Genomic DNA, 13,900 nt, shown 5'->3' with positions numbered 1-13,900 from the left:
GTTGGGTTGCCGCTAAAATTATAGACACGTTGATTGCACAAAAACATGAACATTGAGTCGATAATAAATTCCATCATTTGTCTTTGAAGGCGGCATGACGGAGCACCAGTTAACATGTCTGCCTCACCGGTTAACACCGGTCCGCCTGCCTGCCTCCCTCCCTCCCTCCCTCCCTCCGAGTGGACTGGAGCAGGCTGGGATTCCGGCTCCGGCCTCCCTGTGTGGAGTTTGCGTGTTCTCGTGGTGCCTGCGTGGGTTTCCTCCCACGTTCCAAAGACATGGTCGACATAGACAAAGACATTGGAAGCAGTGTTCCACCGTGCCGCCCGCCCGCCTGCCCTTATGAATGAACAGATGCCTGAAAAGAAATGAGAATATCGGCGCTCTGACATTTTTCTTCTTCTGTTTAATGCTTGATGTCCTGTGAGCTGACCAACTAATAATACGTAACAACAAGCATCATCCTGGTTGGGTAGGTGAAATCCATTTGGTGTGCCAAGCTATGACTCGTGTTTAGGTATTTGATACTATCTTTTTTAGTCGGAGCTTGGCTTGTTTAAAATTGTATACAAAAGTGTCACTTTAATTGGAATCCTTTTTGACTTCCAGCATACAGGTACATTCAATAGCAAGGGAGCTTGGCTGAGCAATTATATTCATCGGCAAACATATCAGTCATTGTAGGAGGTCCATTGTTGAAATAAATTCATCAAGATTTCAAGACTATCCGTAAATAGGCAGGCTTTTGTTTGATATGAAAGCCAGGGGTGTTCTGTGACCCGCACAATCTGCTGTTGTTATTCATTAGTGGACCTGCGATATGACGTTTTCAAACATGTCAAAGACCATCTATTCAGTCATTGACTGCATCTACAAGTAGAATGCGGAAGGAAGGAAGGAAGGAAGGAAGGAAGGAAGGAAGGAAGGAAGGAAGGAAGGAAGGAAGGAAGGAAGGAAGGAAGGAAGGAAGGAAGGAAGGAAGGAAGGAAGGAAGGAAGGAATTCTTCAGGCTGCCAGACTCCAAGTGACCAATAATCACATTGCAGGAGCTTTTTCTCATACGCTACCCAATTCAATTGGTATATCATGAAAATCAAATCAATCCGAATGGTTTCTTACTATTGAGATTTTCTGGGATAGAATTCATCAATTATTAGTCATAAAAAAAGATTTGAATTTGAATTTTGAAGCGCTTTCTTTCATGCATTCGTTGTTGACGCACATGCGCGGCGGCTTCAAGGGAACATTGGTTACAAGCTTCATCGAAAATAGTCGTCGAAAAATGGGATCAGCTGTTTGCATTGGTGCGATTGTAAAATACAGCAGCTTCACACATCCGGGAGGAGATCCAACCCCTTTGACCTCATCGTAAAAGAGTGGAGACAACAGGTACGTATATTTAGAAAACGAGGGCACAGCTTGTGGAGGCACAAGTCCTTCACTTGCATTATTTGTCTATTTTTGCATGCATCCTGAAATGTTTGAATGAGCTCTCAAGGGACTAGCATCAGCCTCAACCTGGCAGTGCTTGCCTCTTCAGTTTTGTAGTGCTTTTTTTTTGGGTGTGTTATATGCATGATGTGCGGCTGCCTGCAGCCTGCCTGCCTGCCTGCAGAAGTGCTAGTTAGGTAGGGGCCATGGTTCAATCATCTTCAAACACATCGTATTTTAGCTCATGTACAGATGAAGAATGTCCCATAAAGTGACCGACAACACTTCCAGGTACCATACCTTGCTGCACCTCACTGACATGAGAGGTACCAGATAAAATCTTAGCTCAATCTCTGGGCAATAGGTTTGTGCCCATTTGAAGTCGAGCTAGACGAGGTGTTCAACTCTTTGTGTAGGCGGGCTGGACAATGTTTTTTTTTCCTTTCTTTTTTTCATAGACACCCACTGCTTGGCATAGTTAAAAAAATGGCCGTTTTGTGCTGCTGTTGGTATGAAAACAGCCACATTTATAATAAATGCAAAAACTGAACTTGGAAAATACTGGCCAACCAAGGGGCCATTGCAAGTGACGAGCACTCAACAGAAGATTACTGTCTCGTGATAAAAAGGGAAAAAATGACAATTTCTTTGGTCGAATTATTTGGTGAATGCTTTTGTTTGTTTAGCATTAAATTCTTCTTGCAGAGACTCGGTGACGCCTAAAAGCAGCAGTGCGCGGCGGCGGCGGCGGCGGCGCATCGCAGCTCAGCGCTCAGCCACCGTCGTCATCCGCTTAGTCAGTCAGTCAGTCATATGACCGCTGTCATCTGGCTTGTGCAGCACCGGCCCGGCTAGCTAAAATCACCGAAGAACGTTCTCGTTGTCAACTTGTCGTCAATTAATCCCGCAATGGCAACATTGGTGGCAAACCGGGCGATGGACAACGGCTTGGCAGCGGCGGCGGCGGCGGCAGCGCGGACGCACACTCAAGCTGTGACCAGAAATTACATCTCTCAACCGAGGCTAAGTACGCTGCTTCGAGCTGCTAGCTAGCGTAGCTATAGGCTAACACAGATGGCAGAAGAGAGTAAATATGTATGTATATATCCTGATGTTGCTACCGAAAATTCACCGCAATAGTCGAATGCAACAAGCTGTTGAAATCTAATATCATGTTGCAGCTGTATCAAATGTGTCGTTTGAATACGGCCTTCAATTCATTTAAAACCGGAAGCAAAACGAAAGGCTACATCATTCAAGACTGTTTTGAATCGGTTTGCAAGGTGTCTGTCTGTCTGTCTGTCTGTCTGCGTGCGTGTGTGTGTTTTTGTTTCCAAAAGTGTCATTCATATCAAGTAGCAAAAATGTGAAGCTACCTCGTAAGCTATTGCTAAAGGTGGCTAACGTGGCTCATTTTGGCGAGATGTCATTCTCGCATTCGCTAAATTGTTGTTATTAAGACAAGTGTTGAAAATGTTTCTGCTTATATTTGCATTTGTTGTCGGGACGACTGCACTCCAGTCTTTGGCCTGCAAGTCATGCTGTAGAGCTCCGGCGGGTGTTGCGGTGCCGCCGCCGCCGCTGAGGCTATTTCTTGAATGATTTCGATCAACGGTGCTTGTTAGGTGGCTCGCCTGTCAAAATGTTTGCACATCAGCATAGTGTCCGGGAAACTCGGCAGAACCCCGTACGCTTGGCGAAGAGCAAACAATGAGGATTTGTCATGTGACACGATCACGAGCGAAGGTCACGTGAATCGTGGACTCGTTGGACACGCTTGCGGCATTCAGGACATGCCATGTTTGTTATTCTAAAATACGAAAAGCAAAGAAGTGTACAGTGTTTGTTTACACAAAGAAGCCATACATTTAAGTATGGCTTCTTTGTGTAAACAAACCGTGCACTGACTATTTATTATTGCGCACGAACAATCTTTGGAACAATTATGCTCATCATGGAGCGTCGTGCACAGAATTGAGATGAATTGCACAGCCCTGCCGGCCGTGGATGATGAATTTTCCAATGGTGCATGACTGCTCTGAATGCTGTTGGATTTGTTTTTTGAAAGCAACCTCTGTTCCCTAACATTGCTTTCACCACACAACACCATGATGATGTTGTTTTTGTGTACCTTTATGTCAGAGAGGCAAGTACTGTATGTATGCACTAAAAGCCTCTTGGAGAATGAGAAGAAAATGACTTAATGGGCCTTGGCCCATCTTAGTGCGAGGACAAGGGTATTTTGTAATGCGGCCCTTCTACTTAGCCCTAACAATGTGAAATGCTGTAATTCTGCTGCCGAGACTTTTTTTTCTGAAGCATATTTGAACTGCTACATGAGCTTGCCGCAGTCTTTATTTTATGATTAGCTGCATCGGTTCACTGGCCTTGGACTAAAGATGGGGAGCTGCTGATGTAAAAGGCTCCATTTACAGTTGGAAGAGAGACGCCTTCTAATTTGCTGTCCCGTATCTATTTTTTGCTGTCGGCCTATTCGAGAAATCAAACGGCACGGAAGCTTTGTTTCCTGAATGCGCTAACAAAAATTGCCGCAGCTAAGGCCTAACAGCACAGTGTTCACCACCGTTTCTTGGATTTGGTTTTGTTTGCCAGGCATCGTTGCTTTTTTAAAATGAAGCTTTTAGCGGTGGTAAATGGCAAATGGAATGCTTTTATCTACACTGTATTGTGCTCAAAGAACTTTACAAATACCATCGTAGCTGGGCTTCGAAGAAAAAAAAAAGTCAAATATACGCTCTGTGGAGAAAAAAAAATTCCCATCCACACTTGATTTGTTTCCAAACTTTTTCCATGTGGACATGGTCTGGGAGAGTCTCAAGGTCAGCGATAGGTGAGATATCCTAACCCTAGCCCAAGGCCAAACATCTATAGGCTAAGCCACTCTTTGCAAACGACCTAGCACAATTCCAAAATGTCTCTGTCGGTGATGGCGAATGCTGCTGCGGCTGCCGCCGCCGCGGCGGCTGCTGCTTTGAAGCAAATGACAACAGCTCAACATGAATGCGGGCGTGCATGTCACACAGTTCATAAGATCAACGCTTTTTGTCGACTTGCCGGAGGGCTCGGAGAGGCAACGTTTGAAAAGGCACCAAATGAGGACCTTTTTCCATCGTACTGCGTCTTTTCTTTCTGCAGGCTTTTGTCTCTCTGGTGTCAAACAAGACAAAAGCTATTAGTCCATGAAATGGTGGCCTTTGTTTTAGCCTTTGCTGCATTCTGACATCAAGTGCAATGAAAAGACATAGAGCAAGGCACAGTGCAGCTTTTGTGAACATTTAATTAGTCGTGGTGATAATTGAAAGCCTCGTCTGTCATTTCCATCAAAACTTGCCTAATTTGTATTCTAATGAGCAAACTTGCTCTTCAATAACCTCTTGCGCAGACATCCACCCGTCCGTCTTATTTTTGTCAGAAAGAACAGGAAGTTGTCAACTTGTGACTTGTGGCCGAAAATCCCCCGTTCCATGACTCCACTTCCTCCTTTTCACTCCATTTGGACAGTGTCGCTTGGTTGGTTCTCAACCAAACGGAGGTTTAGCATCACGTAGCAGTCGCCGTAGCCCTCGTCATACACAGTCAACGCGTAGTACTACATGCATCGAGTCATTCCTATTGATTTGACGGTAAGATTAAAAAGCCAGCCGGCGTGTCCGCAAACGGTGAAGCGCAAAGTGGCGAGGGATGGCTGTATTCATTTTCCTTTGCGAACCAGCTATTTGGCTGGCGCAGTGAATGTCGTCATGCAAATGTGTTGATTTGTCAGCCAATTAGCATTCCCGCTTTGAGCAGGGCTGTGGGAATCGTTGTGAATTTCAAGGTGCACATCACAGCAGCCACTGCTTTGTTGCGCTCATTTATTGTTGGAACACTGGCGCCCCATCCCATCCCATCCCATCGCAACCTTGCCCCCGACTCCGCTTTTTAGCTTGAAAATTGAATTGTGTTGGAATGCAACGTGTCTCTTTTCTCTGGCACTTGAATAGCCTCTTCAGTATTTCACACCAAGGTGTCCTTCAGGGTGCGAGGTCAGGCTAGCAAAACAGCCTCTAGTGGCAGATTAGGACCAATTAACATCTTTGTTCACAAAGGGCTTGGCAGTTGAACAGGCTGCAGGGTGACCCACACTGCGCTTGCATGCCAAGCCAACACCCCCACGCCACGCCACGCCACGCCACGCCGCACTTGAACTTCAGTCGAAAAGAAGGGTGGAGAAAGTTTGCCAAACCTAATGGCAATTGTTGCTACTTCACAACTCCTAAATACGTATATAGTCCATTCACTTATGGTGATTGTTATCAAGTGAGAGAAAACCCCCTTCACTTTTTTTTTTGCCTTGGTGATGTTTTTATTATAAAAGTTCTGCACACAGGCATAGTGCCACCACCATGCCACAAGAAATCAAAAGAAACCAGTCTTCAAAACACTCGAATCAATCAATCTTAAGAACACTTTGCCCCCCCCCCCCCCCCCCCCCAAGGATAAGAAGCCATTTAAGATATTTGGGCAGACTACAATCAACTTGCTGTATTTACACGCATGTTATTGAAGGCATCACTTAAGAAAACAATCTGGTAAAACCAAACGATGGACAGCAATGCATTTGTGAATTTCTGAGGTCGATATTTGATGGAAGAAAAGCGATTAACCGGCCCGTTCATTCTAAGAATGTACACCGCTTATTTTTCCCATCACTTCCAATTAATCTATGAATCAAATTGTACAGGACAAAAAAATGGAGACCAAAAAACGAACCTTCTCTTGTGTTGATCTTTTGGTGGCAAAACAAATTCTTTTCAGTCTACGTGAAATTTCAATCCATACTTTTCGAAGGGAGTGTATCATGATGGCTATACTGAAAGTGGAAATGCATATTTGTCCTAAAATGGACTTCACCGACCTCTTTAGGAGGCCTTTACTGGATGTGCCACGAAGATGCTGTGAATGTACCGATTGCCAAAAGCTTTCTATATTATTACGTCAATCAATTTTGTGATTATTATTGTCATCACCAGCCAGTATATACTTTTGCTGTATCTAGTATATCTCTTGAAATGTTTTGGCAAGTTGGAAATGTGGTTATTATTACCACCCCCCGCATTTTTGATTCCATTTGTGTTGGAGCCGCGGTTGTATAATTTTCTCGTGATTTTCTCGAGTGATGAGCCATTCTCTTTTCGAAGACGGTCGGCCGACCGGCCGGCCGGCCAGTGTCAATGTAATTGTCCATGGGCAGACGAGTGAATTTTCTCCATTTTGATGACATTTGCCTGCCTTTGACATTTGGACCCGGAGCATGTAATGCACAAAGCTCTGTGGATCTTCCAGTTAAAGGTCAACGTGTGACTATTCAGTGCAATTTGTGCCAGCAAGTTGATTGGTAGCTTGTAAATGTGAATACAGTCATAATGAGATTGCTTGTAGTTGACTGACACTTGAATCAGAAAAATGAACTGTGTTTTTCGATCATCTTGTCTTTCAGCTTATTCGACAGTGTCAGGAGTGAATGGACCCTTAGTGATTCTGGATAATGTCAAGGTGAGGCAACCTCTACTGTTCTACTCGTTTGCTTTATTCGCAGAGGAACCTGCTCTTTCATCATCACAATCTATTGATCACATGTACTTTCTGTGTAAAACGTGCAATGTTCAAATTGTAAAATACTTCAGCAGCCTATGGAATGCGCCTGTGCGACTGGTCAGTGTTTTTTAATATGGCAACCGTGTATAATCCTTTTTTTTTTCTTCTTCGACTAGTTCCCCAGATATGCTGAAATAGTACACCTGACCTTACCCGATGGCACAAAAAGGAGTGGTCAAGTGCTGGAGGTGATTGGTAGCAAGGCAGTTGTTCAGGTGAGACACAAGCGTCCATCCTGGAGCAAGAACAAGCGAGATGTGTGTGTGTGTGAAACAAACGAGAGGCATTTTGAAACGTCACTAACAATGTACAAGCGCTAACATTTTGGACAACGGTATCTTGACAAAGTGTGACGTTACGTCTCTTCAGGTGTTTGAGGGAACATCAGGCATCGATGCCAAGAAGACAGCCTGCGAGTTTACTGGCGATATCTTGCGCACACCCGTTTCCGAAGATATGCTCGGTATGAGGAAGGAAGAAAAAAAAAATCTTCACAAAGCCAGCGAGCTCATCAATTCATACTTGAAGTGTTTGTGGATAGCGATGAATAGGTTTTTCACATCTGTGTCAATTTCCTTGTCTTTTTCAGGGCGCGTGTTCAATGGCTCAGGCAAACCTATTGATCGTGGACCCAGTGTTCTGGCTGAAGACTATTTGGACATTATGGGTACCTGCTCTTTTTATCTGCGTGCATTTTTCCCCATAGTTCTACTCGCAGTCGATGAGCGAGTGCTACATGTAGCTTAGCTTGTACGAAAGCTCTTTTGACAAAGCCCCGTGTTTCCTCCCCAGGTCAGCCTATCAATCCTCAGTGCCGTATCTACCCAGAGGAAATGATCCAGACCGGCATCTCGGCCATCGACGGAATGAACAGCATTGCCAGAGGACAGAAGATCCCCATTTTCTCCGCGGCCGGCTTGCCCCACAACGAAGTGAGATCACACGTACACGCGCATCCGGGCTGTCGCTACTTAAAGGCGAGCTTCTGGAACCTGTTTGCCAGTAACGTTCTCGCAAATCCGTATTTGCGTGTACGGCGTCGCGCGACGTATTTGCCAGTAGCGTTTGTTGTTCAAATGGATTTGCGAGTACCATTTGTTTGAACATATTTGCATTCCAATACATTTTGGAGACCAGCAGGTGACTGTCAAATGTCAAGGTAGGTACATATGTGCAATAAGGAGAAGACAATAGCACCGGTTTCTTGAATGAGGATTGTATTGAAAAGGGCCGCGAATGCAACTGCCTGCTGCCATGTGTAATCTCATTCAGCCTTCCTAATTGGCTGATCAAAAGGGTCCTACTGTAGAATTGGTCAAACAAACACAGCTCCTAATGATGACCCACTTGTCGTGCCAGCTGTGAAATCCTGGCTGCTTATTTCGTTAAGTACAAGTCACGTAGGTCATTCATGTTTTGGTGGGGGTTGCTCTATGGACCAGGTGCCTGCTTACCCCTAGGGTGCATGGAGAGGTTAGGGTTAGGGCCGGATCAACACACATTAGGTGAAAAGCAGAAAATTCCTCTTCACTCCTTCTACAAAGGAGTGGCTGGCCGGCTGGCTGGCCGGCTGGCTGGCTGGCCGGCTGGCCGGCTGGCTGGCTGGCTGGCTGGCCGGCTGGCCGGCTGGCTGGCTGGCCGGCCGGCTTAATATTATATTTGATATCGTTTATTATTGTTGTTGTTATTATACAGTATTCTTGTGCTGGGTGGAAACTTCATTCTGATTGGCTCCGAAAATGACATTGCTATAATGTATGTCCTTCACACATCTCAAGTCGTTCCTTATCAAATGATGACATGGTTTCAAATGAATTTTTGTCTGGAAAAATCAATTGTGGATTTTGTTTTTGTTTTTTTATAATGACACTCCAAACACATTTGTTAAGATTGCAGCCCAGATCTGTCGGCAAGCTGGCCTGGTGCAGAAGTCCAAGGATGTGATGGACTACAGCTCGGAAAACTTTGCCATTGTGTTTGCGGCCATGGGGGTAAGCATCCGTCCATCCGTCCGTCCGTCCATCCATCCATCCATCCACCCACCCATCCAACCACCCATCCACCCATCCTCCCATTCCATCCATCCATCCATCCATCCATCCATCCATCCATCCATCCATCCATCCATCCATCCATCCATCCATCCATCCATCCATCCATCCATCCATCCATCCATCCACCCATCCACCCACCCATCCAGCCGACGTGCTTTCTATCATGCGCATCTGCGGCGCTAATCCAGCTCTTAACCCTGAAATGTCCTTTCTCCCAGCCTGCTTTCAGTCTTTTATTCATTAACCTTTCAGTCCTTCTTGTTACTTCTGCACCTCTGAGCATATCCTCCCACCACGTAGAGGTTACTAATTCAAGAGACTCTTAACACTGCCATCCCGCCAGTATCAAATTCTCTTCCCTCCCGCCTGCCTGCCTGCCTTTTGTGACAGGTTGACCTTTACCAAAGTCCCAATTTGCTTCACTTGCTGAATCCGTCCAACCCCCCCTCGCTAAGTCACATCCTTTGCAAATAAGCGTTTCTGTGAGTTACATTCCCTGCCAAATGCAATGAATGTCCTTGATAAAAGATTTCCATGTTTTCTGCAATGCGGCGAGTCACATTCTTCCGGACCTAATGCATTCATTTCACGTTTGAAAACAAACAGCTGCGTAGTCGTAATCCATCCAAAAATGCCAGGTGCTCTTTATTATTAATTGCTTGTGTCATCGTTTGCCTTTTCTTGACATTATCTCAGCACGTGATACTTGGAAGTGCAGTTTCACCTCCAAACTAGAGTTGGTGTTTTTTGTTGCTGCTTTTCCAACGGGTATTGTATTTTCCATGCGTTTGAAAGGATAACATAACGTGGGCTCCCGTTTGAAATGCAAGATCCATGTGTATAGCACACTGAACTTCTTATTGATTGTGAATGAACAAAAGATCATAAGCCGATAAACAGCAACACCTTTTTCATGGGTTCACCTGCATTTTGTCCGAGGGGTTGGAGGCGTGCGTCAAAATTGTGGAAATTCGGGATGCAGTCAAATACGACATACGTGCATCCACGGAGTGTGACGGTTGACGGACGGACAGAGGGTTTGATTTTAAAGTGCAGTAAAAGCCATTTGTCCATTTCGCCCCCAGGTCAACATGGAAACTGCTCGTTTCTTCAAGTCTGATTTTGAAGAAAATGGCTCAATGGACAACGTTTGTCTTTTCTTGAACCTGGCTAATGATCCCACGTAAGACTCGCTTGGATTGGATTTACGAGCTGCAACGACAGTGTTGACTCCACTTGAAGTTCCTTCTTTCTTACCGATTAGGATCGAACGTATCATTACTCCTCGCCTGGCGTTGACTACAGCAGAATATCTGGCCTACCAGTGTGAGAAACACGTCCTGGTCATCCTCACCGATATGAGCTCCTACGCTGAGGCTCTGAGAGAGGTAAACGCATCGACGGCGGCGGACATACATATTGAAATAAGCTCCGTCCAGCACACCCCGATGAGGATAAGCAGTATAGAAAATGGATCGACGGATACAAATGTAGTACGTGGAAACTGTTCTTTTGAATTGAGATTGTAAAGCAACGTGCAATTCGTGGCTAGAAAATGGTTGGCGGTCAACGCAAATGAAAGCTGAAAGTCTCCGCTTGAAGAGGGACATACCGGGGCCAAATGTTGCCATTGTGCTTCAAGACCGCGAGTCTTAAATATATTCATGTAAATGGTTCCAAAGTTCATTTTCCCCTTTCCCTAATCGATGGAGGTTTCATTCCACCTTCTGGGGTTTTGTTCTATTTGCCTTTAGCCATCGACAGTGTCGTCACCTCATTGTCTCTCAATGAAGATGCGCATTTTAAAAAGATTGAAAAGACACAACGCGTCAAATTGTTCATTTTGAGAATGACATTTGAATTTGTTTTCCTGTCACTGTGACTCAAATCCAGATTGGATAACGCTTGTTGGTAGTTTTTTTTGTTTGTTTGTTTGTTTGTTTGTTTTATGTGGCCCTCTCACTTCCTACTACCAAGCAAGCCTTTTCTCCACCTTAAAGGTGTCCGCTGCTCGAGAAGAGGTGCCCGGACGTCGAGGCTTCCCTGGTTACATGTACACCGACTTGGCCACCATCTATGAACGTGCGGGACGAATCGAGGGGAGGAATGGCTCCATCACCCAAATCCCCATTCTCACAATGCCCAATGACGGTACCAGTTGTCAATCCTTAAACAAAAGCTTATAGATCCAAAAAGCGAGCTTTCAGAAATGAGTCCCAGAGTCCAAGTGTGTCTCTCTTTGCCCATTTTTTTTCTTTTTCCCTTCCCCTCTTTCATTCAAGGACCTTCATGGTTCAAATTTTGTGTCGAAAGTGTGTTGTGTGGGTTACTTGTTTGGGAATGAAACCGATGAAATGTAAAAAAATGTACGAATTGGAAATGGGCTTGGATATTTCTGAAGTTACCATAGCAACTGCACACTCCTATCTAGTTGAAGAGTAGGTCCCCATTACAGCATTACAGGCGGGTGAGTGTGTTAACCTTTAGTCCAACACGGCTGGCTTCCCAGCCCTTCTCGGGCACTTGATTCCGAGTGAAGGTTGTCAAAATGGCTACTGGAGAGGTGAATGATCCATTTGCATCTTCTATATTTGGCTTTGTTGCTCCAAAGTCTTGATGACACCATGAGCTGGATCTGAGGAAAATGGCTAGTTTGTTGCTTTAGTCCATGGTGAAAGACGTGTCTTGTTCCCCCTTTGAAAGACATCACCCATCCGATTCCTGATCTGACGGGATACATCACTGAGGGTCAGGTGTACGTGGACAGGCAGCTGCACAACCGTCAGGTAGGCTAGCCAGATGCCCGCCCTTCCCAAAAAGTTTCGAATGCAAGTTTTCTTGAACTGATGTTCCAAATACGCTTGTCTTGCAGATTTACCCGCCCATCAATGTTTTGCCCTCCTTGTCCCGTCTGATGAAGTCAGCCATTGGAGAGGGTATGACCAGGAAGGACCACGCTGATGTCTCCAACCAGCTGGTAACACTCTATCCACTCGAGATATCGATGTTACAAGTAGTATGTCGAAGCGGGTACGCTTACTTCATTGAAGAGTATTTTGGTGCTGACTGACTGACTGACTGACTGACTGAGATGTTTGTGTTTTTTTTCGAGCCATTTGCCCCTCCATGATTCCTTTTCTTTTCATTGACTGTCCCATTTTTAGTATGCCTGCTATGCTATTGGCAAAGATGTTCAAGCCATGAAGGCTGTTGTGGGAGAAGAAGCCCTCACTTCTGATGATCTGCTCTACCTTGAGTTCCTACAGAAATTTGAAAAGAACTTCATTGCCCAGGGTGAGTTGCTTCCACCGTGTGTAGAGCAAACGGACTCCTTTGGCTGCCCGAACACACACACGCACACGCACACACACACACACACACACACACACACACACACACACACACACACACACACACACACGCCTGACCTAGATCAATGTAACCCCTTGGGTTGCCCAAAAACACGCCTTTCTAAAAACGACCAACAATGCGTGTCCCTCCCTCAGGGCCGTACGACAACAGGACGGTGTACGAAACCTTGGACATCGGCTGGCAGCTGCTCCGTATCTTCCCCAAGGAGATGCTGAAGAGGATCCCTCAGAGCACATTGGCCGAGTTTTATCCCAGGGAATCTGCCGCTCGCCACTGAGGCACCAAAAGGGATGTTGTGCTTCTTTGTCATCTCCTCCCTCCCTCCCTCCCTCCCTCCCTCCCTCCCTCCCTCTCTGATGCCGCCAGTCCAGTCTTCTGCCCTCTGCCTTGTGGCATGCAGGTGAATTTTCTTGAGCATCCTGATCCCAAAGCTTCCTTTCCCCAAGGTCACCAACTTCTCTCGCACCGCAAGATCGCAGTAGTCATTTTATCTCGGTGTGCCGTAGTGTATTGCTGTGCTGTCCAAATGATGTGGCGTCTGAAAAGTAGTATCTGTGCTAGCGTTCCTCTTTATTGCAAACAAATGTGATCATATCTGTAAACATTTAGTGAAGCCCATATACTACAGGTGACGCTTTTAATGTACTGTCCAGAATCACAAAGCATTTGTTCCGTTTGATATGAGCTGAGTGGTGTTGTTTCGCTCAGCAATCAAATAAACACTCAAAGCCGTCAGTGTGAAGCATATTCCTGCCGGGCAGCCGGGCAGCCGGGCAGGTGGTAGTCGTGCCGTACTTGACTCTTTGGGCACCCCGTACAAACTACATCACGGATGTTTACATTATTAGTGCTTTGTTATTTGTTTTGTCTTATATATTGAACATTCCCATTAGTCAGCAAAAACAAAGTTGTTGTGCAATCATGATTGTTTCTTGAGTTTGTGAACAGAATGAAATTAAATTATGAGTGAGTACAATTTGTTATCCGTAATCCGTCTATGCAAGCCTCCTCGGCACATTGCTAACAGCCGTGATCCGTCTTTCACCACGTCTCTCATCCTGTCACCTCAATTATTTCCAGTTGAAGCCAAGTCAAGTTTATTTGTCTTGACAATTGACAATTCTTCTCAAAGCATTCCCTGATCTTAAGCTCCCAAAAGGGCAAGGAAAAACTCCAAAAACCCCTGCCAGGGGAAAATGAGAAACCTTGAGAAGGGACCACAGATGGAAGGATCCCCCTTTCAGGATCACCAGCTTGTAATGGATGCAGAGAGGGCACAAGTAATACATCATATGAAAATCAATGAAAAAATGGATGTCGGAGGTGCCCTCGATTGTCCTGGCAGTGTCTTCAAGCCAAATTGATTTTGTATTTTACAGGATATT

At 45.4% G+C, this 13,900-nt stretch overlaps 1 protein-coding gene across 1 annotated transcript; it reads left to right on the top strand.

The window, feature by feature from the left end:
* Window positions 1-2,174: 2,174 nt before the first annotated feature.
* atp6v1ba (ATPase, H+ transporting, lysosomal, V1 subunit B, member a) lies at window positions 2,175-13,491 on the top strand. The gene is made up of 14 exons (XM_088384065.1): window positions 2,175-2,458; window positions 6,932-6,987; window positions 7,206-7,304; window positions 7,459-7,552; window positions 7,679-7,756; window positions 7,882-8,021; window positions 8,979-9,080; window positions 10,229-10,326; window positions 10,408-10,531; window positions 11,144-11,294; window positions 11,847-11,929; window positions 12,016-12,120; window positions 12,308-12,437; window positions 12,650-13,491. The coding sequence occupies exons 1-14, from the start codon at window positions 2,341-2,343 to the stop codon at window positions 12,790-12,792; spliced, it is 1,521 nt and encodes a 506-aa protein (XP_088240191.1). The 5' UTR covers window positions 2,175-2,340; the 3' UTR covers window positions 12,793-13,491.
* The last annotated feature ends 409 nt before the right edge of the window (window positions 13,492-13,900 follow it).

The sequence above is a fragment of the Syngnathus floridae genome, chromosome 9, assembly GCF_059516105.1.
Source record: "Syngnathus floridae isolate MCC-2025c chromosome 9, RoL_Sflo_1.0, whole genome shotgun sequence".
Lineage (NCBI taxonomy): Eukaryota > Metazoa > Chordata > Actinopteri > Syngnathiformes > Syngnathidae > Syngnathus > Syngnathus floridae.
This window is presented reverse-complemented; position numbering and strand designations above follow the sequence as displayed.